General features: G+C 33.9%; 1 protein-coding gene across 1 annotated transcript; it reads left to right on the top strand.

Annotated features, from left to right (window-relative positions):
- Positions 1 to 20,069: 20,069 nt before the first annotated feature.
- Positions 20,070 to 21,003, top strand: LOC139875389 (uncharacterized). Its single transcript, XM_071862726.1, has one exon. The coding sequence runs from the start codon at positions 20,086 to 20,088 to the stop codon at positions 21,001 to 21,003; it is 918 nt and encodes a 305-aa protein (XP_071718827.1). The 5' UTR covers positions 20,070 to 20,085.
- The last annotated feature ends 1,532 nt before the right edge of the window (positions 21,004 to 22,535 follow it).

The raw sequence follows: 22,535 nt of genomic DNA, 5'->3' as shown, positions 1-22,535 counted from the left end.
TAGAGAGTATATGGTGGTCTCATCTCGAACTGGTGTGGAGGATAGTAAGCGGGTCGGGTCGGTACGTAGTGATCCTGAGGTGATAGCCGACTCATGATCTGACGCTGATGATAGTCCCATCTATCATGCTGTCGTTGCCTTGAATGCTCGTACTCATTCCGGGCTTGCCACTGCTCGTATCGATTATGTCTATCCTGGTTTGTCATTTCTACCTCATCTATACGCTGGTAGACGTCAGTCATATCCTCCCTAATGACATCCCTAATGTCATCCGCTTCCTCCATTTCCTCATCTGAACCTCTCTCTACGTGTGGATGACGACCAACATAGGGTACTGCCTGATTGCGTCTGCTTTTCAATACCTTAGCACCCTGATAGACCTTTAATCCTAAGGTATCATCCTGTTCCCTACATACCATAATTGGACCCCCTTGATCCCTATCTACACCCAAATACTCTCCAATGAGAGTAACAAAAATACCTCCTCCTATTATTCCCCCTTCCTGTATTCCTTCCACTATCTTAGACAAATAAAAACCAACACAGTAGGAGATATTAATAAAGCCTCTTGGGTCTCAAATACACTTAAGGTAAAATAAATCATGTAAGGTCATTTTCTCCTTGTTGTGACCTCTCTGTGTAATCGAGTTAGCCAGAAATCTATGAATTATACGAAGCTCGGCTCTGTGAATATGTAAGTAGGTATGTGTTCCTCCCCACCTAAAAACATTATAATCTGACATACGCCTCCAGACGGCGTTAGCATCAAAATTCCTATCTACCCTTTCACCATGATAAATCAAATTCATACAATCGGGTAGTAGTAATTCAGCGGGCGTATATATCTGTAAAGCCCTGGCCATGTCCATCATGGGCATCCTGTACATCCTACGACCAAGTATAAATCTAAGAAAACTTCTATCATCTAACCTAACTACATCCGCATTAAGTGAAATAGTACTCATAAGCTCAACGCCCCATTCCTTATATACAGGCCTACGAATGGTGAATAAACGTTCCCAATCGGGAAAAGAAGAGCTACCATACCTTTGGATCAGATGTTGTCTAACTGAGTTAGCTAGTTGGACCCTTTCCAAAGGCTCCCAATCGATTACCCTTGGCACTTCTACATTTTTCGTTACCAGTTTGAATTTATTACTTTGATATGTCAGGTAATCTCTCCAACTCCGATCAAATCTCAAATTGGGATGCAACTGTTCTTCATGAATCGTTGGGTGTTGTACTATCGGATGCATCGGAAATACTACGTAGACATTAATATATTCTTGTTGCGGATCATAATAAGGTACGTGTTGATCAGGTTGTTATTGTTGTTCCTGTTGTTGCTCCTGTTCAGGTTCATATTGCATTTCTGGTTCAGGTTCTGGAGCAGGTTGTCTAGATGATGATGATACACCATCAGTATTAGTAAATCTCTGCAAAACACATTAAACACAAATTTTGTGCATCCAAATATGCATTAGTGTTAGCAAAATAACAACTTGAAACAATTACAATAACATGTTTAATCAAAATTAAACTTATACACATTTTCAGAATTTTAACAATTCTACACTTTTTCAAATAAGCATATATGAAAATGTTTACAAAGTTCATAAGCATTCAACTCAAATAACATGTTAAAATAACCATTACTAGCAATTAAACAAGTTTCAAATGACATTTACATCAATTTAAGCAAGTTCATGAATTTTATACCTAAAAACTCTACTTTAATTCTCAAAAATCATGTTTAGGATCAAAGTTTGGATCATTTAGCTACCTAAACATGTTACACTATTTAATTTAGCAATAATTCATGACAAAAATTGGCCATAACCTATTTATATCAAAAAGTCCCAAATTGCTCAAGAACACAAACCCTAGATTCCTAAAATTTTTGAAGTTTTTAGCTTCAAATCATGTTAAATAGCATCAATCTAGGTTATACAAGCATAATATACTAACAATTTAACACTAATTACACTAGAAATTAACAAAATCAAATTAGGTAAAATATAGCTCAAGAACAATAAAAATCAAATTTAAAGAGGTTTAGGGGTGTAATTGTTACCCTTCTTGATAAACTTCTTATCAAATTCATGATTAGAGCGGATTATAGCAAGAAATTTGGTTGATTTTGGTGAAAAATTGATGAAAATTGAGAGAGTTTGGGAGGTATTTGCGTATTTGTGTGTGTGTTTGTGAAAGAGCAGAACAGCTCGTGGCCTTTTCAATCTGACCAGTTTTTCTTGGCCATGCGATCGCATGGCTTTGCTGTGCAATCACCATGCGATCGCATGGGGTTCTGTTTTTTTTTTTTTTTATAAAAACCTTTACTAATAAAACATATAATTAATTAAAAATTAAAATTTTGTTTCTTTTTAGGATGAGGGCGTTTCGGATCGCTGTCCTAGTCCGTCCCTCGACAAAATTTTAAAAATTTGCCACGTTTTAAGCGCGGTTTTAAAAGTAAAGATTTTTGGGTTTTTTTTAATGTTTTTGGCATACTTTAATTCAATAAGAGTAAAAATAATGATAATAAAAGTTCTCGTCCCGCCCTCGGGTAAAGCAATTTCGGTTCAACGACCTAGTTTTCAACTCATGACGAATTTTTAGAAATCACATTTTTAACTTAATGAAATAAAGTAAATTTTTGTTTTTAAATTCACACCAAAGTTTAATTTAAAATGCATAAAATTAAAAATTCATATTATTAAAATTAAAGATTCACACCAAATGCATATTATATTTTTGTTTTTAAACATACAAACTTATATTAAAAATATTAATTTTTCAAATATTTACAAACTTAAATATATTGATTTTAAAAGGTTTACAATATTAATTTAATATTTATAAAAAAAACATGGTAAAATTAAAAATTAAAAATCTTTTTGGTCTTTTATCCCACTTTAATCAATCAAATATTATCAAAAATATACACCCCTCTTTTCGGTAAAGTAATTTCGGTTCAACGACCTAGTTTTACTCCTGACGAATTTCTAAAATATTTTGGGTTGATTGATTAAAGATATTTATACCTTAAGAATAAACGGTAAATTTCGCAGTGATGTAATAAATTTTTGTATGATATCAATAATTTCGGTTACGCATACCTAATTTTATTGAATGCCAATTTAATACTTTATAGCGAACGATTCAGCGTTTATTATCAAAAGGTTAAAAGCAATAAAAAAATAAAAATTGTACATACTTACCTGTGAGAAAGAATTCTCAGAGACCTGCTTTAGCCAACTCATAGGAGAGTCGTGTGATTTGGTTCTTCATAGCTACGTAAGCATAACCTCGAATCTTCAATATCTTTTCTTCTAAACATATAAACGATCCTTCTCTACATAGAGTAACAAATTCGGTATTTGAATATGTTTGATTATTTGAACATTTACCTTCGTGTGACCATTTTCCGCATTTATAACATCTTTCAAGGTGTCGTGCTCTTCTTTTTGTTGCGGATTTTGATTTTCCTTTACCAAAATGTATCTTATGATGATCTTTTCTGAGTTCTTTCCTTACTCCGTCCATTTTGCCTCTTATGAATGATACCAGTTCACTCGGAAGTGTGTCATTATTACGTTTAGTAATCATAGTGTGTAGCATTAGACCATGGTTCAGATGAAAGGAATTCTTCATCTCGTAAAACCTAAAAAAAATAAAAATTCAGAATGGGGGGAGAAGACTAGTTCTTTAGGGTCTGCTAGGGAAAGACCATACGGATTCCATTCTTGGAAACTACACGAAAACAGAATATCTAACTCTAACAGAAATATATATTACCCTAAAAAGATTCGAACCTTCCCACACTTAGTTAGCTGTGGTGTCGAAATTGTGATTAACTTCATCTTCAACTTCCATTGGATTATCTATGTAATGTTTAACTCTTTGACCGTTAACTTTAAATTCAATCCCATTTGAATTTATTAATTCTACTGTTCCGTACGGGAAAACTTTTTTGACTATGAATGGTCCAGACCATCTTGATTTCAATTTTCCAGGAAATAGCTTGAATCGTGAATTGAAAAGATGAACTCTGTCTCCTTCCTTAAATTCTTTTGAACTTCTGATTCTTTTATCATGCCATTTCTTCGTTCTTTCCTTATAGATTAACGAATTTTCGTATGCTTCATGTCTTAATTCTTCTAATTCGTTTAGTTGACTTAACCATAGACGTCCAGCTTCATGTAAATCAAGATTACATGTCTTCAAAGCCCAAAATGCTTTGTGTTCAATTTCTACTGGAAGGTGACATGCTTTTTTGTAAACGAGTTTGAAAGGTGTGGTTCCAATTGGAGTTTTATAGGCTGTTCTAAAAGCCCAGAGTGCATCCTCCAATTTCATGGACCATTCCTTCGGATTTGATCCTACGATTTTCTCTAGAATACATTTTAATGCTCGGTTAGTATTTTCAACTTGTCCACTTGTTTGTGGATGATAAGCGTTTGAGATTTTATGAGTTACTCCATATCTTTTGAGAACTTTCTCAAGTTGATTATTACAGAAATAAGTACCCCGATCACTTATTAAAGCTTTCGGTGTTCTAAACCTAGCAAAAAGACGTTTTAAAAAGTTGACTACAACTCATGCATCGTTAGTTGGAAGAGCTTGTGCTTCCGCCCATTTAGATACATAATCAATGGCAACAAGAATGTAGAGATTATTATGAGATTTTGGAAATGGACCCATAAAGTCAATACCCCAAATGTCAAATACTTCACATACTTGAATGATATTTTGTGGCATTTCATCACGTTGACTTATTTTTCCGGCCCTTTGACATGCATCACAGGATTTGCAAAGAAGGTGTGCGTCTTTGAAAATTGTAGGCCAATAGAATCCAGCATCGTAAACTTTTCTTGCAGTAAGTTGAGGCCCATAATGCCCTCCTGTTGGTCCTGTGTGACAATGGTTTAAGATTTGACTGGCTTCATCTTCAAATACACATCGGCGTATTATTCCATCGGGACAACTTTTAAACAAATGTGGATCTTCCCAAAAATAGTGTTTTATATCACTAAAGAATTTCTTTCATTTTGGTTACGATAATCCTTTTTCAAGGAATCCACATACTAAATAGTTTGCGTAGTCTGCAAACCATGGAATTTTACTATAATCTATCTTCAATAGATATGCATCAGGAAAGTTATCTTGTATGGCCGATTCATTTAGAACTTTTAATTCAGGATTTTCAAGATGAGAAAGATGATCAGCGGCGAGATTTTCTGCTCCCTTTTTATCTCAGATTTCAATATCGAACTCTTGTAAGAGTAAGATCCAACGGATTAATCTTGGTTTAGCATCTTGTTTCGAAAATTGGTATCTAAGAGCAGAATGGTCGGTATAGACCACCGTTTTAGCTAGAACGAGATATGAACGAAATTTGTCAAAAGCAAAGACAATGGCAAGGAGTTCTTTTTCAGTAGTTGTGTAATTTGTTTGTGCTCCTTGTAAAGTCTTACTAGTGTAATAAATAGGTTGAAATCGTTTTTCAATCCTTTGTCCTAAAACGGCTCCCATTGCAAAATCACTTGCATCGCACATCAGTTCAAACGGTAAATTCCAATTTGGAGTTATCATGATCGGCGCATTAGTGAGTTTTTCTTTAAGAATATTAAAAGATTTGATGCATTCATCTGAAAAGATGAATGGAGCATCCTTTTCTAGGAGTTTATTCATAGGAGTGGCAATTTTAGAAAAATCTTTTATGAAACGTCGGTAAAAACCGGCATGCCCTAGAAAACTCCTAACTCCTCTAACATTGGTGAGATATGGAAGTTTAGCAATTACATCTACTTTAGCTCTATCCACTTCAATTCCTTCCTTTGAAATTTTATGACCGAGAACGATGCCTTCTTTAACCATGAAATGGCATTTCTCCCAGTTTAGTACTAGATTTGATTGTTCGCATCTAATAAGCATTCGTTCAAGATCAACTAGACATGATTCAAAAGTATCACCGAAGACTGAAAAGTCATCCATGAAAACTTCCATGCATTCTTCTATCATGTCGTGAAAAATCGTCATCATGCACCTTTGAAAGGTTGCAGGGGCATTGCAAAGTCCAAATGGCATGCGTTTATAAGCAAAAGTATCATAAGGGCACGTGAACGTGGTTTTCTCTTGGTCCTCGGGTGCTATTGGAATTTGAAAATATCCGGAAAAACCGTCAAGAAAATAATAGTAACTATTCCCGGCTAATCTTTCCAACATTTGATCAATGAAAGGTAAGGGAAAGTGATCTTTTCTGGTGGCGTCATTTAATTTTCTATAATCAATACAAACACGCCATCCTATTACAGTCCTAGTAGGAATAAGCTCATTTTTCTCATTTGTGATGACAGTCATGCCACCCTTCTTAGGTACGCATTGAGCTGGGCTTACCCATGGACTATCAGAGATTGGATAAATTAAACCTGCATCAAGCAGTTTAATAATTTCTTTCTTAAAAAATCTTGCATATTAGGATTTAGTCTTCGTTGGCGTTGCACATACGTTTTATGACCTTCTTCCATAAGGATTTTATGTGTACAATACGAAGGACTTATTTCTTTAATGTCATGAATCTTCCATGCAATGGCTGGTCTATGAGCTTTTAGCACAGAAATGAGTTGAGATTTTTCATTTTCAGTAAGAGAAGACAATATTATTAAAGGTAATTCAGATTCACCATGTAAATAAGCATATTCCAAATGGTTTGGAAGTTGCTTTAACTCTAATGTCGGTGGTTCTTCTATCGATGATTTGTATCGATATCTGTCTTCTTCTTTTAGCATTTGAATTTCTTCTGTTGTTGGTTCATATCCATTAGCCATAAGTGTAGCTAACATTTCAGCTTCATTAATTGGTTCAGTTCCTTCTCCTAAAGAACATTCTCCTGTTCCTTATAATTCTGGATATTCTTCTAACAATTCTGCATGTGAATCTATAGTTTGAATATAATAACATGTATCATCTGCAGATTGCGATTGTTTCATTGCTCTATCAACTGAAAAGGTAACACTCTCGTCCTCTATACTTAGGGTCAGTTTCTTACCAAACACGTCTATTATTGCTTTAGCCGTGTTTAAGAATGGTCTTCCTAATATAAGAGGAACTCGAGAATTTTCTTCCATTTTCAGAATAACAAAATCTACTGGAAATACTAAAGTACCAACTTTAACTAGCATGTTCTCCATTATCCCTCTAGGATATTTTACTGATCGATCGGCTAGTTGTATGCTTATTCGCATTGGTTTCAATTCTCCAAGGTCTAGTTTAGAGTATAGTGAATACGGCATTAAATTTATACTAGCACCTAAGTCTGCCAATGCTTCTATTGAACTAAGACTATCCAGAAAACATGGAATTGTGAAACTTCCTAGATCTGATAGTTTTTCCGGTATCTTATTCAACAGTACTGCAGAACAATTAGCATTCATAGTAACAGCCGAGAATTCTTCCATTTTCTTTCTATTTGTGATTAGATCTTTTAAGAATTTGGCATATCTAGGCATTCCCGAAATTACATCAATGAAAGGAAGATTTACATTTATCTATTTAAACATATCCAAAAATTTGGATTGCTCGGCTTCAAGTCTCTCTTTTCTCATTTTACTCGGGTAAGGAAGTGGTGGTTGGTATGGTTTAACATAAGGTTTAGCTTTAACTGTGTTATCTTCATTAACCTTTTCAACTACCGGTTCTGTTTCCTTATCTTGCTCAGATTGTGGTTCTTGTGGAGTAGGAATAGCGTCATCAGAAATTACAGGTATTTCAGGTGGTTTAAGTGTAATACCACTTCTTATGGTAATGGCTTTAGCTGTTTCATTCCGGGGGTTAGCATTTGTATCGCTAGGTAGACTTTCCGGTTTTCTTTCACCTATCAACCTTGCTAGGTTACTTACTTCTTGTTCCAAATTTTGAATAGAAGCTTGTTGATTTCTAAATGCTTGAGCATTTTGTTCATTCGTTTGTTTCTGAGATGTGAAAAACTGAGTTTGAGATTCAACTAGCTTCGACATCATATCTTCTAAATTTGGCTTTTTATCATCGGTTTGTGGTGATTTGTTTTGAAAAATAGGTCTTTGCTGATTGTAAGTATTGTTAGATACTTGTTGATTGCTAGGACCTTGTTGATTGTTGTATGGAACATTTCGGTTATAATTCTGATTATGATTGTAGATCGGTCTTGGCGGTTGATAATTATTCTGATAATTATTTCCAGGCCTTTGGTTCATGTATGAAACATTCTCTCTTTGCTCCATTGTTTGTTCAATACCGAGACAATCTTTTGTCAAATGTGGTCCTCCACACTGCTCACAACTAATTCGTATTGAGTGAATATCTTTAGTCATCTTTTCCATTCGTCTCTCGACAGCATCTATCTTTGCGGAAATGGAATCAAAGTCATGGCTAGAATCGGCTCTAGCTGCTTTAGATGATCTAACGATTTTTTTTCTTGATGCCTCTCATATGAGTGGAAAGCAGTGTTATCAATAATTTTGTAAGCGTCAGTTGCGGTTTTCTTCATAATGGAACCACCAGCTGCTATATCGATGTCTTTTCTTGTAGTGATGTCACATCCTTGGTAGAATATTTGTACTATTTGACAAGTGTCTAAACCATGTTGCGGACATCCTCTCAATAACTTTCCAAATCTTGTCCACGCCTCATATAGAGTTTCATTTGGCTTTTGTGTGAACGTAACAATTTCTCCTTGAAGTCTCACGGCTTTAGATGCCGGAAAGAATTATTTAAGAAATTTTTCAACTAAAACATCCCATGTATCAATCGCCCCTTCAGGTAACGATTCTAACCAATCTTTGGCTTCTCCCTTTAAAGTCCAGGGAAATAACATGAGATAGATCTGTTCATCCTCCACTTCTCTTATTTCGAATAAAGTACAAATCCTATTAAAGGTACGAAGATGTTCATTTGGATCTTCCTTCAGCGCACCACTAAATTGGCATTGATTAGTCGCCATGTGTAGGATTTGTCCTTTGATTTCATAATCTGGCATATTAATGTCTGGTTGAGTAATTGCGTGACCTTGACCAGTGCGTTTAGCTCTCATTCGGTCTTCCATACTTAGAGGTTCCAGATTCTCCATGATTGAATTTGTTGAATCTGAATCACTAGAGGATTCTGATTTAATGGGTTGTTCCTCTACAATCTCCGTTTGAATGATTGGTGGTTCTGGAGGAAAGATTAATGGTTCAGGATCTCTGAATTGTCCCTGAATATCCTCAGAATTCTCAATTGTGAGGTCGGGTTCAAAAAATGGATTATCGGAAATTTGAATTGGAGTACTTGGTCGACTGGATGACGATTCTAAAGAAAAATCAACGGCGACAATATTGGCTATATGTCTTGATCGAGTTACAGGTGGTGAACGTATAAAAGGTGGTGAACTTTTTGGTCGGTGCATTCACTGAATATCCTATTAGTTATAAAAGATAAAAATTATATAAGTTATCAAATTAATAGACTTTTCTGCTTTTGCCCACGTTTCGAATAGCCAAAAGATGTAGCAGGGAGCCAGAACCCTTTAAATCGGAAGCTCACAACTCAGTCACTAACAAATCCAACTATTACTACGAAGCAGAAAATTTGGATGTCTATCAATTTAACCACTTAAAATAATTTTTAGTTGAAGTTTAAAGAAATTTTAGAGAAGAAATAGAAAATTCTAAATCCTAAAAACTAGAGCGTCGTGAAATAAGAAAGAAAAAGATCGCGTCGAAAAACGTTGAAAAATAAAAGATCGAAAAATAATAAAAAGAACGTAGCGCGTCGAAACTTAAAAGTCTAAAAACTAAGAATTAAAAGTTGCGTCTAAAAATATTAAAGCTTAAAGAAATTCTATATCCAAAACGGCAATAACTTAAAAAGATACTAAAATATATTAAAAACTAAAGCGATAAACAACGTCGTAAAATTCTAAAGTACCTAAATCTTAGTCTAAAGAAAGAGCACTTAAGGGATTTTACGGCAAAGCCTAAAAAATCTAGAAATAAAAATAACTACGGCAAAAACTAAGTTTAAAACTAAATACAAACGAAAAATACAAATATTACGCTAAAACAAATAAAAAGATACAAAATATAAAAATGAACTTAAAGTTATAAAAAGTACAATTTTTATAAAAATATTATTTTTACGTTAATATTTTATAAAAGTATTAATTTTATAATTTATTAAAACTAATTAAACTAAATAATACAAATTTATTAAAACTAAAATTAATTAATTTAAAACTAAACCCTAATTAGGGTTTTAATTAATAATAATTATAATTATAATTAAATTAAACCCTAAACTGTCGGCTGAGGTTACCAGGCCTGTCAAATCAAGCCATGCGATCGCATGGTCATTGTGTTATAAATCCATGCGGTCGCATAGAGTAGGGTTTCGGGCCAGGTGTTGGGCTGCTACGGTTCTCGGGCCGAGGCTTTTATATTTTTTTTCTGTTTTAATAATTATATAAAATATTTATATAAATGAAATAAAAACTTATATTTTTATAAACTAAAAATAAAAATACTTTATAATTTATATATTTTGAACAATTCTTAAAAATATATATATTTTTATTTTTCTTACTTTTTAAATTTTTGTATTTTTAATAATTAAATGTATTTTTACAAAAGCGTATTTTTACAAAAGTAAACTAAGAATCTTTTTTTTATAAGCGCTTTCGGCGTTTTAGATCATCCCCGACAGCGGCGCCAAAAATACTTGATGTTATGCGAGGTGTATACGAAATAGTTATATTTTTACTACAAAATACTATTAAATACGATACAATTTTACACAAGTTATTTATTTATTTATAGAGTGCATATACCTAAACCTTGCTACAACACTTATAGGCAGTGTACCTAATCGTACATTAGTGTAGTTTTTAGTAAGTCCGGTTCGTTCCACAGGGATCTTAGCCAAGTTTAACGCTATATTTTTAAAACTATATTTGTAAATATATAAATATATATAAATAGTATTATTATTATAAAAGGGGGTTTTTACCGTTTAATGACCGGTTTGTCAATTTTAAAACTTTAATCGTAGTTAAAACTTAATGTAAAATATTAAAAATAAATATAACTTAATTTTAAGCGTAAAGTAAATAACGATAATGAAATTGCGATAAATAAAAGTGCGGTAAATAAAATGACGATAAATAAAATGGCGATAATTAAAAAGTACGATAATTAAAATGACAATAAATTAAAGTGCGATAATTAAAAGTGCAATTAAATATGAAATAAAGGAATTATGCTTATTTAAACTTCCGTAATCATGATGTTTGACGTGTTGATTTTAGTTTATTCCTATGGGTTAATTGTCCTTTGTCCTGGATTATTCAATATGTCCGTCTAGTTTTTGTCCATAACAGTCCATCAGTCATAAATATAAAGTGCGAGTGTCCTCGTCAAATTATCCTTATATCCGAAGTCAAATATTCCAACTAATTAGGGACTTAAACTATAATTACACCAAGTTTCCTTGTATATAATTCACCCCTGTTTTAATAAGTCCACTGACTATTAATCCATTCCCGTGTCCGGTTAAATGAACGATTATTAGTACTTATAAATATCCCGCCCATCGTGTTCGATCGAGTGTATATGGTTATTTATAGGTACGTCCAATTGTAAATCTTTATATTAAATTAACAAACTATCATTTAATTAAACAAATATAAAGCCCATTAATAACCCATAGTCTAATTTTCACAAGTGTCGTTCTTTTGTCCAAACCCCAATTATGGTACAAAGCCCAAGTACCCTGTCTTTAATATTTAGCCCAACATCACGATTACTTCGGCTTAAATAAACATAATAATAACTTAGCTACGAGACATTAATTTAAAAAGGTTGAACATAACTTACAATGATTAATAATAGCGTAGCGTTACACGGACAGAATTTTGACTTACACCCTTACAACATTCGCTAACATACCCTTATTATTAAAATTAAAATTAAAATTATAATATATATATATATATATATATATATATATACGTTGAGAGAATGAAGAAAGAAAAAGATGTGTTTAAACTGGCCAAAACACGCGAAATTTATAGGATGTCACAAGAAACTGTTCACCATGGGATCGCATGGGTTTATAACGGTCAGGCCATGCGATCGCATGGCCTACTTTTCCAGCTCACATGACTTTGTTTCCTAGCTTGCCGACGGTTTAATAAATAAATATAATATATAAATAATTTTAAGAATTATTTAATATATTATATTTTATTTATGTACATAGTTGACTTGTAATTTTTGCTCCGTTGCGTCGCGCGTTGTTAGTTGGCTCAGGTCCCGGTTCCGAATTTTCGAACGTCCTTGCGTACAATTTAATATCTTGGACTTTGCGTTTCGCGTCTTGTACTCTTGTAATTTCAAGACGTTTCTCATCAATAATTTGAACCTCTTGGATTGTACTTTGTACTTTTGAGCTTTTTGGTCATTTGCCTCTTCAATTCATCGAATCTGTCTTTTGTCTTCACCTTTTATTATTTAAACGAATATCACTTGTAAATAGAACAATTGCAACTAAAAGCTTGTATTTCTTGAGGGATAATGCTATGAAATATATGTTCGTTTTTAGCATTATCAGTTTTCATCGATGACATACTTATTTACTCGAAGAATGATCAAGAGCACGAAGAACATTTGAGAAAAGTGCTAGAGTTGCTGAGAAAAGAAAAATTGTACGCTAAGTTTTTAAAGTGTGCATTTTGGTTGGAAGAAGTTTAATTCCTCGGTCATATAGTGAACAAAGAAGGTATTCAGGTGGATCCAGTTATTGAAGAAAAAGTTAACTACGGCACCTATATTGTCATTACCTGAAGGGAATGGTGATTTTGTGATATATTGTGACGCCTCAAAGCAAGGTCTCGGTTGTGTATTAATGCAACGAACGAAAGTAATTGCTTATGCGTCTAGACAATTGAAAATTCACGAACAAAATTATACGACGCATGATTTGGAATTAGGCGCGGTTGTTTTTGCATTAAAGACTTGGAGGCACTACTTATATGGGGTCAAAAGTATTATATATACCGACCACAAAAGTCTTCAACACATATTTAATCAGAAACAACTGAATATGAGGCAGCGTAGGTGGATTGAATTGTTGAATGATTACGACTTTGAGATTCGTTACCACCCGGGGAAGGCAAATGTGGTAGCCGACGCCTTGAGCAGAAAGGACAGAGAACCCATTTGTGTAAAATCTATGAATATAATGATTCACACTAACCTTACTACTCAAATAAAGGAGGCGCAACAAGGAGTTTTAAAAGAGGAAAACTTAAAGGATGAAATACCCAAAGGATCGGAGAAGCATCTTAATATTCAGGTAGACAGAACCCGGTATAGGGCTGAAAGAATTTGGGTACTAAAATTTGGAGATATGAGAGAAATGGTACTTAGAGAAGCTCATAAAATCAGATACTCAATACATCCTGGAACGGGGAAGATGTACAAGGACCTCAAGAAACATTTTTGGTGGCCAGGTATGAAAGCCGATGTTGCTAAATACGTAGGAGAATGTTTGACGTGTTCTAAGGTCAAAGCTGAGCATCAGAAACCATCAGGTCTACTTCAACAACCCGAAATCTCAGAATGGAAATGGAAAAACATTACCATGAATTTCATCACTAAATTTCCAAGGACTGCAAGTGGTTTTGATACTATTTGGGTAATAGTTGAACGTCTCACCAAATCAGCACACTTCCTGCCAATAAGAGAAGATGACAAGATGGAGAAGTTAGCACGACTGTATTTGAAGGAAGTCATCTCCAGACATGGAATACCAATCTCTATTATCTCTGATAGGGATGGCAGATTTATTTCAAGATTCTGGCAGACATTACAGCAAGCATTAGGAACTCGTCTAGACATGAGTACTGCCTATCATCCACAAACTGATGGGCAGAGCTAAAGGACGATACAAATGCTTGAAGACATGCTACGAGCATGTGTTATTGATTTCGGAAACAGTTGGGATCGACATCTACCGTTAGCAGAATTTTCCTACAACAACAGCTACCATTCAAGCCTTGAGATGGCGCCGTTTAAAGCACTTTATGGTAGAAAGTGCAGGTCTCCGATTTGTTGGAGTGAAGTGGGGGATAGACAGATTACGGGTCCGGAGATAATACAAGAAACTACCGAGAAGATTATCCAAATTCAACAACGGTTGAAAACCGCCCAAAGTCGACAAAAGAACTACGCCAACATTAAAAGAAAAGATATAGAATTTGAAATTGGAGAGATGGTAATGCTTAAGGTTGCACCTTGGAAAGGCGTTGTTCGATTTGGTAAAAGAGGGAAATTAAATCCAAGGTATATTGGACCATTCAAGATTATTGATCGTGTCGGACCAGTAGCTTACCGACTTGAGTTACCTCAACAACTCGCGACTGTACATAACACTTTCCACGTCTCGAATTTGAAGAAATGTTTTTCTAAAGAAGATCTCACTATTCCATTAGACGAAATCCAAATCAACGAAAAACTTCAATTCATCGAAGAACCCGTCGAAATAATGGATCGTGAGGTTAAAAGACTTAAACAAAACGAGATACCAATTGTTAAGGTTCGATGGAATGCTCGTAGAGGACCCGAGTTCACCTGTGAATGAGAAGATCAGATGAAGAAGAAATACCCACACTTGTTTCCAGAAGATACGTCAACACCTCCAACTGCTTAAAATTTCGGGACGAAATTTATTTAACGGGTAGGTACTGTAATGACCCGAACTTTTCCATGTATTTATATATTAAATGAAATTGATATTTACATTATTAAGTGTTTCCAACATGTTAAGCAATCAAACTTGTTAAGACTTGTTTAAATGAGATAGGTTTCATATAGACATTTGACCATCCAAGTTGACCGGTGATTCACGAACGTTAAAACTTGTAAAAGCTTTATGATGATATATATATATATGGATATATATATATATATATATATATATATATATATATATATATATATATATATATATATATATATATATATATATATATATATATATATATATATATATATATATATATATATATATATATATATATATATATATAGTTAACTTGATATTATGATAAGTAAGTATCTCATTAGATATTTTAACAATGAGTTATATACATAAAATTGAGTTTATTGAATTAAGAAACTCGAAACGATATATATATAACGATTATCGTTATAACAACGTCTTACTAAATACATATGAATCATATTAATATATTGATACACTATGTTTAATCATGATAAATGATAAGTAAACATATCATTAAGTGTATTAACAATGAACTACATATGTAAAAACAAGACTACTAACTTAATGATTTCCGAAACGAGACATATATGTAACGATTATCGTTGTAACAACATTTAACTGTATATATATCTTACTAAGATATATTAATATATCCTAATATCATGATAACATAATAATTTAACATCTCTTTAGATATAATAAACAATGGGTTAACAACATTTAACAAGATCGTTAACTTAAAGGTTTCAAATCAACATTTACATGTAACGGCTAACGATGACTTAACAACTCAGTTAAAATGTATATACATGTAGTGTTTTAATATGTATTTATACACTTTTGAAAGACTTCAAGACACTTATCAAAGTACTTCTACTTGACAAAAATGCTTACAATTACATCCTCGTTCAGTTTCATCAACAATTCCACTCGTATACACCCGTATTCGTACTCGTACAATACAAAGCTTTTAGATGTATGTACTATTGGTATATATACTTAATCATCTGATCTTAGCAGCCCTAAATGACTCATCATCCATTATAGTGACATGTAGGGATCATCCTTTGTCATTTACCATGAATGATTAAGCTAAATTACAAACTAATGAATCCTTTATCTATATCTAAAGTTCACGTGAACTTTCATCACCACAAACACATTTTCATTCAACTTACTTGCATAAAATTACTCTCTCTCAATTACTCTCTTAGTGTTCTAAGTGTTCTTCATCTTTTTCTTCATAATCTAGCTCAATCTAGTTCAATCTAGGTAACCTAGATCAACATACAAAACCACTACTCAAGAACACACCAACAACACTTCCAAGTTTGCTAGCTTACTTCCAATCTTGTAAAGTGATCATCCAATCTCAAGAAATCTTTCTTATTTACAGTAAGATATCTTTCTAATACAAGGTAATACTCATATTCAAAATTTGGTTCAATTTCTATAACTATAACAATCTTATTTTAAGTGATGATCTTACTTGAACTTGTTTTCGTGTCATGATTCTGCTTCAAAAACTTTCAAGCTATCTAAGGATCCTTTGAATCTAGATCTATTTTTGTCATTTCCATAGCTTTATTCACAAAACTTGAGGTAGTAATGATGTTCATAACATCATTCGATTCACTTGAATATAGTTTAGTTAATTCTAAACTTGTTCGCAAACAAAAGTTAATCCTTCTAACTGTACTTTTAAAATCAACTAAACACATGTCCTATATCTATATGATATGCTAACTTAATGATTTAAAACCTGGAAACACGATGAACACCGTAAAACCGGACATACGCCGTCGTAGTAACACTGCGGGCTGTTTTGGGTTAGTTAATTAAAAGATATGATAAACTTTGATTTAAAAAGTTGTTCTTCTGGGAAAATGAGTTTTCTTATGAATATAAAACTATATCCAAAAATCATGGTTAAACTCAAAGTAGAAGTATGTTTTTCAAAATGGTCATCAAGACGTCATTCTTTCGACTGAAATGACTACCTCTTACAAAAACGACTTTTAACTTATATTTCTGACCATAAACCTATACTTTTTCTGTTTAGATTCATAAAATAGAGTTCAATATGAAACCATAGCAATTTAATTCACTCAAAACGGTTTTAAAACGAAGAAGTTATGGGTAAAACAAGATTGGATATTTTTTGATTGTTGTAGCTACGGAAAATATTGTAACAATTCTATACAAATCATATCCTAGCTAACTTATATTGTATTATACATGTATTCTAATATATTATGTAATCTTGGGATACCATAGACACGTATGAAAATGTTTTGACATATCATATCGATCCATGTATATATATTATTTGGAACAACCATAGACACTCTATATGCAGTAATGTTGGAGTTAGCTATACAGGGTTGAGGTTGATTCTAAAAATATATATACTTTGAGTTGTGATCTAGCCTGAGACGTGTATACACTGGGTCGTGAATTGATTCGAGATAATATATATCAATTTATTTCTGTACAACTAACTTTGGACAACTAGTTGTAGGTTACTAACGAGGACAGCTGACTTAATAAACTTAAAACATCAAAATGTATTAAAAATATTGTAAATATATTTTGAACATACTTTGATATATATGTACATATTTGTTATAGGTTCGTGAATCGACAAGTGGCCAAGTCTTACTTCCCGACGAAGTAAAAATCTGTAAAAGTGAGTTATAGTCCCACTTTCAAAATCTAATATTTTGGGATGAGAATACATGCAGTTTTATAAATGTTTTACGAAATAGACACAAGTAAATGAAACTACATTATATGGATGAATGATCGAAGCTGAATATGCCCCTTTTGCTTGGTAGCCTAAGAATTAGTAAACCGATCTACTAATTGACGCGAATCCTAAAGATAGATCTATTGGGCCTAACGAACCCCATCCAAAGTACCGGAAGCTTTAGTACTTCGAATTCGTTTTTATCATGTCCGAAGGATTTCCCGGAATGATAGGGGATATTCTTATATGCATCTTGTTAATGTTGGTTACCAGGTGTTCACCATATGAATGATTTTTATCTCTATGTATGGGATGTGTATTGAAATATGAAATCTTGTGGTCTATAATTATGATTTGATAATATATAGGTTAAACCTATAACTCACCAATATTTTTGTTGACGTTTTAAGCATGTTTATTCTCAGGTGATTATTAAGAGCTTCCGCTGTTGCATACTGATAGGTCAGATCATGTTGAGATTGAGAGAAATGATAAGATGAAGAGAGATTCGGTATGTAAGCATGAGACGCGGTATTAGAGAGAATCGGTATAATTACATTCCACAGCTTCTAGAATTCGGTTACAATGCAATGGCTATCTAATTAAGACTACTTAGGTTCCTTATATAGCCCTCTTCTAAGGAACCTTCATTTAAGCTTATTTTCACATTAACACTATACAACTTTGGGGTCCTAACAATCTCCCCCTTAGTGTTAAATGTGAACTTTACAATATAATCCTATTTTGAAACATCTAAAGGAACTTTGTTCCTCTGAAGTGAACTTTAGATTTGAGTCCCTTGAGATTCTCATATCTTCGTATGTTCACTCTTGTTTTGAGACGACTTTTTAATCTTGTAAGAATGTATTTGACAATCTCAATATCTTCAGTTGAATAGCAGTTACTGATCAATCTCCATCTCATGTACTTGAAAGCATACATCAACATTTCGTCTGAGTATCTTCTGAAATCTGAGACTCTGATGAAGATCTTTGTATAGTGAGAATTGACAAATACAAACCCATATGGACAGTCGCTCACTTCAAGTAAGGACATGTATCTTAGCTCTTCAATCACTTGATTTGGTGGTTTGATTCCGAGCTTTTTGTGTCCAGATTCCAATCCCAACTGAAAATCATGAACTGACATCCATCTTATCGAATCAAGAATAAACCTGTAGACTGCCTTCATTGCAGTAGCATGATAAATTGTTGCAGATTCATTCAAGTTAATCAGATAGTTGTAAATGAAAATAATGTCATCCATCTTCAGTTTATCAAAATCTGCTTCTGAGAATTGATAATCCTCATCATCCATTCTTGTAACTTGAAACAATGGCATCTTCACTCCATCCTTATTAATCATCAAAATCTTATTTATGCTTTTAATCTCCGAACTCCACTGAATTTGAAGTTTCTCTTCATTCTTCAATTTGAATTTGTCACGAACACTCAGATAAGCTTTGAGAAATTCTGGTTTCTTATGATATTTCCATGCACCCAGAACACTCATTGATGCAGAAAGGATGAGATCAGAATCACCATAAATTCTATATGCTTGTTGTTCAATGAATGGTGAACGAAGAATATTTTTCTCTTCATCCTCACTCAGTTGGTAATTTGCATCAAGTTCAAGAACAATCTCTGCAATTTGAAATGGAACATTTAAATCGGGAGGAGTCGTGGTATCTTTTTTGCCATTAGAGAAAATCTCCTTTTCGAAGTGTATTCCAAATTCGTCAGTTGGAGATGTCAAATTAACAAATTGATGATCATTGAATTCATTGGCGACACTCGATGACCCCTTCAAAATATCTTCAATGTTGTCAAAGTTTTGATTGTCCTCTTGAGTTAACTTTTTCTCTGATAGATCAGCTGAATCCATAATCATTAACATTCCTGAGTCACCCTCTCTCTGACTTTCCGATTCATCTAGAAAAATTCACACTGAATTTCTTCAATTTCATCACTGGAATTAGATATATCAACAAAATCTTTATCCTTCTGTTGACTAGATGTACCAGCTTCATAAGTTGATCTTTGAAAAACACTGGACCGATAACCACCTTGTCTATTCTCCCCCTCATGAAGATTGTCGGGATCAAAATCATCATGATCAGGCATGTGAATTGGTCCAGGTGAGTTGCATGGAGATAAAGGATACACTATCCTTGCTTGCTCAAGATAAATCATCATAGTTTCGCGAACTTCATCAAGATCAGTTCGTTTAGCAAACTCAGCAAGATAGAGCTCCTCCACCTCATTGTTAGAGAGATACTGTAATCCATATCTATTTGAACTTCGAGAAGGTGACCCAGTTGGTGAAACAACAGTGTAACCATGAACAAAAGTAGCATCAGCAAGAAACTGATCCAAGAATTAACACTATACAAAGAAACAGCAGTAGACTGTTTCAAGAAGTGATCCATTGGTTCAAACCACTTCTCTTCCAGATTCTGAATCATTAAAATGTAGAAGTTAGCTTCTTATAAACGCTTTATTCTTCCGTCCGTACAAAGAAAACCACTCGCTAATGCTATGGCTTTGCAAATGAAACCGTACAGTTGCGCCACCGCAGCTTCATCATCGGTTTCTCTCCGGCGGCCTCTTATTCCTTTTACTTCCCCAAATGTGTTCGTAAAACAATCACCATCACCATCAAAACCTAAAATTATACCACGTTTATTCAAAGTATCAGCCGTTGTTAAAAAAATCCCTAAACGCCTCAAATACGCTGCACCTCGTCTTCCTAAGGAGGATGGGTTATTCTACATTGAGGTTGATCTAGAAGGAGCAGACACGTGGAAACTCGATTCGGTTGTGGAACTTCTTAAAAATGGAGTGTATGCTATGGTTTGCGATATGACTAACCATGATGCTATTAAACGTCTTCGAAGACTAAAGGAAGTGGAACCTTCGAAGCCCTTCAGTATTTTATGTCGTTCCCTTCATGACATAGATACATTTACTACTGGGTTCCTTCGTGGAAACAGTTATGGCTATTCGGACTATTTTCGAGCTGTTAAACATTGCCTGCCTGGACCTTACACTTTTATTTTAACTGCAAGCAAAGCTCTACCAAAACAATGCATAAAATATGGAACTACTACATCAAAATACGCATCAAGGAAAAATTTAGGTGTCCGCATACCAGATGATGTTGTTTGTCAAGCAGTATTGGAAAAGATGGGTGCACCTTTAATTTCTACAAGTGTGAGGACTCGAGAGCAAAGTCAATGGATAATCGACCCAGTTCTAATAGCTGATACATATAGACCAGAGGGTCTTAACTTTGTGGTCGATGCTGGTATAAGAATGGCTAACCCATCTACTGTAGTGGACATGACTCATGTACCCCCAATGATTATTCGTCAAGGAAAGGGTCCTAAACAGCCATGGATGGCTGAAAAAGAGGATGTTGCTGCTGAAGAAAAAGAAGAGAGATTCGGTATGTAAGCATGAGACTCGGTATTAGAGAGAATCAGTACAATTACATTCCACAGCTTCTAGAACTCGGTTACAATGCAATGACTATCTAATTAGGACTACTTAGGTTCCTTATATAGCCCTCTTCTAAGGAACCTTCATTTAAGCTAATTTTCACATTAACACTATACAACTTCGGGGTCCTAACAATCTCCCCCTTAGTGTTAAATGTGAACTTTACACTATAATCCTATTTTGAAATCTTGAGAGGTCCAAACGTTAGTTTCCATCGTGTGCCATCTGGTTTCGAAACTTCTACTTGATTTTCTGAAACTTGTTTAGAAGGTTTCCAGACAACCCACGCTTTTCTTGGATCTCCCTCATATAATGGATATTCATCCATTTCCTTGAAATATCTTCTCTTTCTCTGTCCAAGAAGTATCTCAAACTGTCTTGTACGAACTCAGAGTTTTAGACGATCTCTTATATGCTTTATGAATTCTCCAAGACCCATTATCATGTCAATGTCATGGAACTTGCTTTGATGAATCTTAAGATACTTCAGTGCAGCCTTAAGTGTTCTATCTGAATATTTGTTCAGCTCTTCAGTACAAATGAAAACCTTTTCTTTTTGAGAATTTACAAAAACAAACCCTTCGGGTTCGAATTGCATTTGAAACATCCTCATATCCTTCAGTCCTTCTGTAAATTGATTCGGACACGTAATTCAAATCTTTTTCCTTTTAGCTTCGAGACCTATTTGAAAATCTTCACGTCTCATCAGTTCAAATCATCTTCATATTTGTTGATATGTTTTCTCCACATAAACTCATACCAATTCCTTTCACTTGCTGGAAGCAATCGTGAACCTATATAAGTAAACCTTTTACTCATTGGTAATTCATTGATGCGGAAGATCTTGTAAGCATTTTTCTCGATGAATGTGTTTCGTAATGTTATAAAATCATGTTCTACTCCCAACAATAATCTTTGCTCCTAATTCTTAAAGAATATTCCATGATTGTATTTGAATCTGGAATTCACTGTTTCACTTGATGTAGGTGTACCAGAAGTTGAACTTTCATTAGCATTTGTTGGATTTGAACTCGATGAGGGTGTAGAATTTGTTGAATGACCAGTAGGATTTGTTGCATCATCATCTTCAATATGATCAAAGATCTCATCTTCATTTGGATTAACATAAAGATTGTCTTCATCGTCATCAGAAGAATCCATTTCATTATCACTTTCTATTACTAGTTCAGGATTCTCTTCATCTACAATCTCTACATCTTCCGGAATTGAAGATACTGATGATAACTTGCTTAGAATGACAAATCCATCGTCATCCGTCTCTTCAAGATAGAAATCACTCAAGTTCAAATCCTCATCTACCAGTCCACTATCAGCCTCGTTATGAACAATTGGATTTACAACTTGCTCAGGCTCCTTATCATCAATTTCATCATGTGTAGAAACCATTTCTGATTCCATCTGAACTTGTTGAGCTTGTGAAGCTGATGAAGACCTTACACCACCACCCTTAGTTGAAATGTTTACCG

Source organism: Rutidosis leptorrhynchoides, chromosome 11 (assembly GCF_046630445.1).
Source record: "Rutidosis leptorrhynchoides isolate AG116_Rl617_1_P2 chromosome 11, CSIRO_AGI_Rlap_v1, whole genome shotgun sequence".
Classification (NCBI taxonomy): domain Eukaryota; kingdom Viridiplantae; phylum Streptophyta; class Magnoliopsida; order Asterales; family Asteraceae; genus Rutidosis; species Rutidosis leptorrhynchoides.
Note: the sequence above shows the minus strand (reverse complement) of the source record. Positions and strands in the feature narration are given on the sequence as shown.

Bases quoted from the DNA above. Each gene is read 5' to 3' on its own strand.
- LOC139875389 (XM_071862726.1), top strand. From the start codon at position 20,086: ATGGCTTTGCAAATGAAACCGTACAGTTGCGCCACCGCAGCTTCATCA.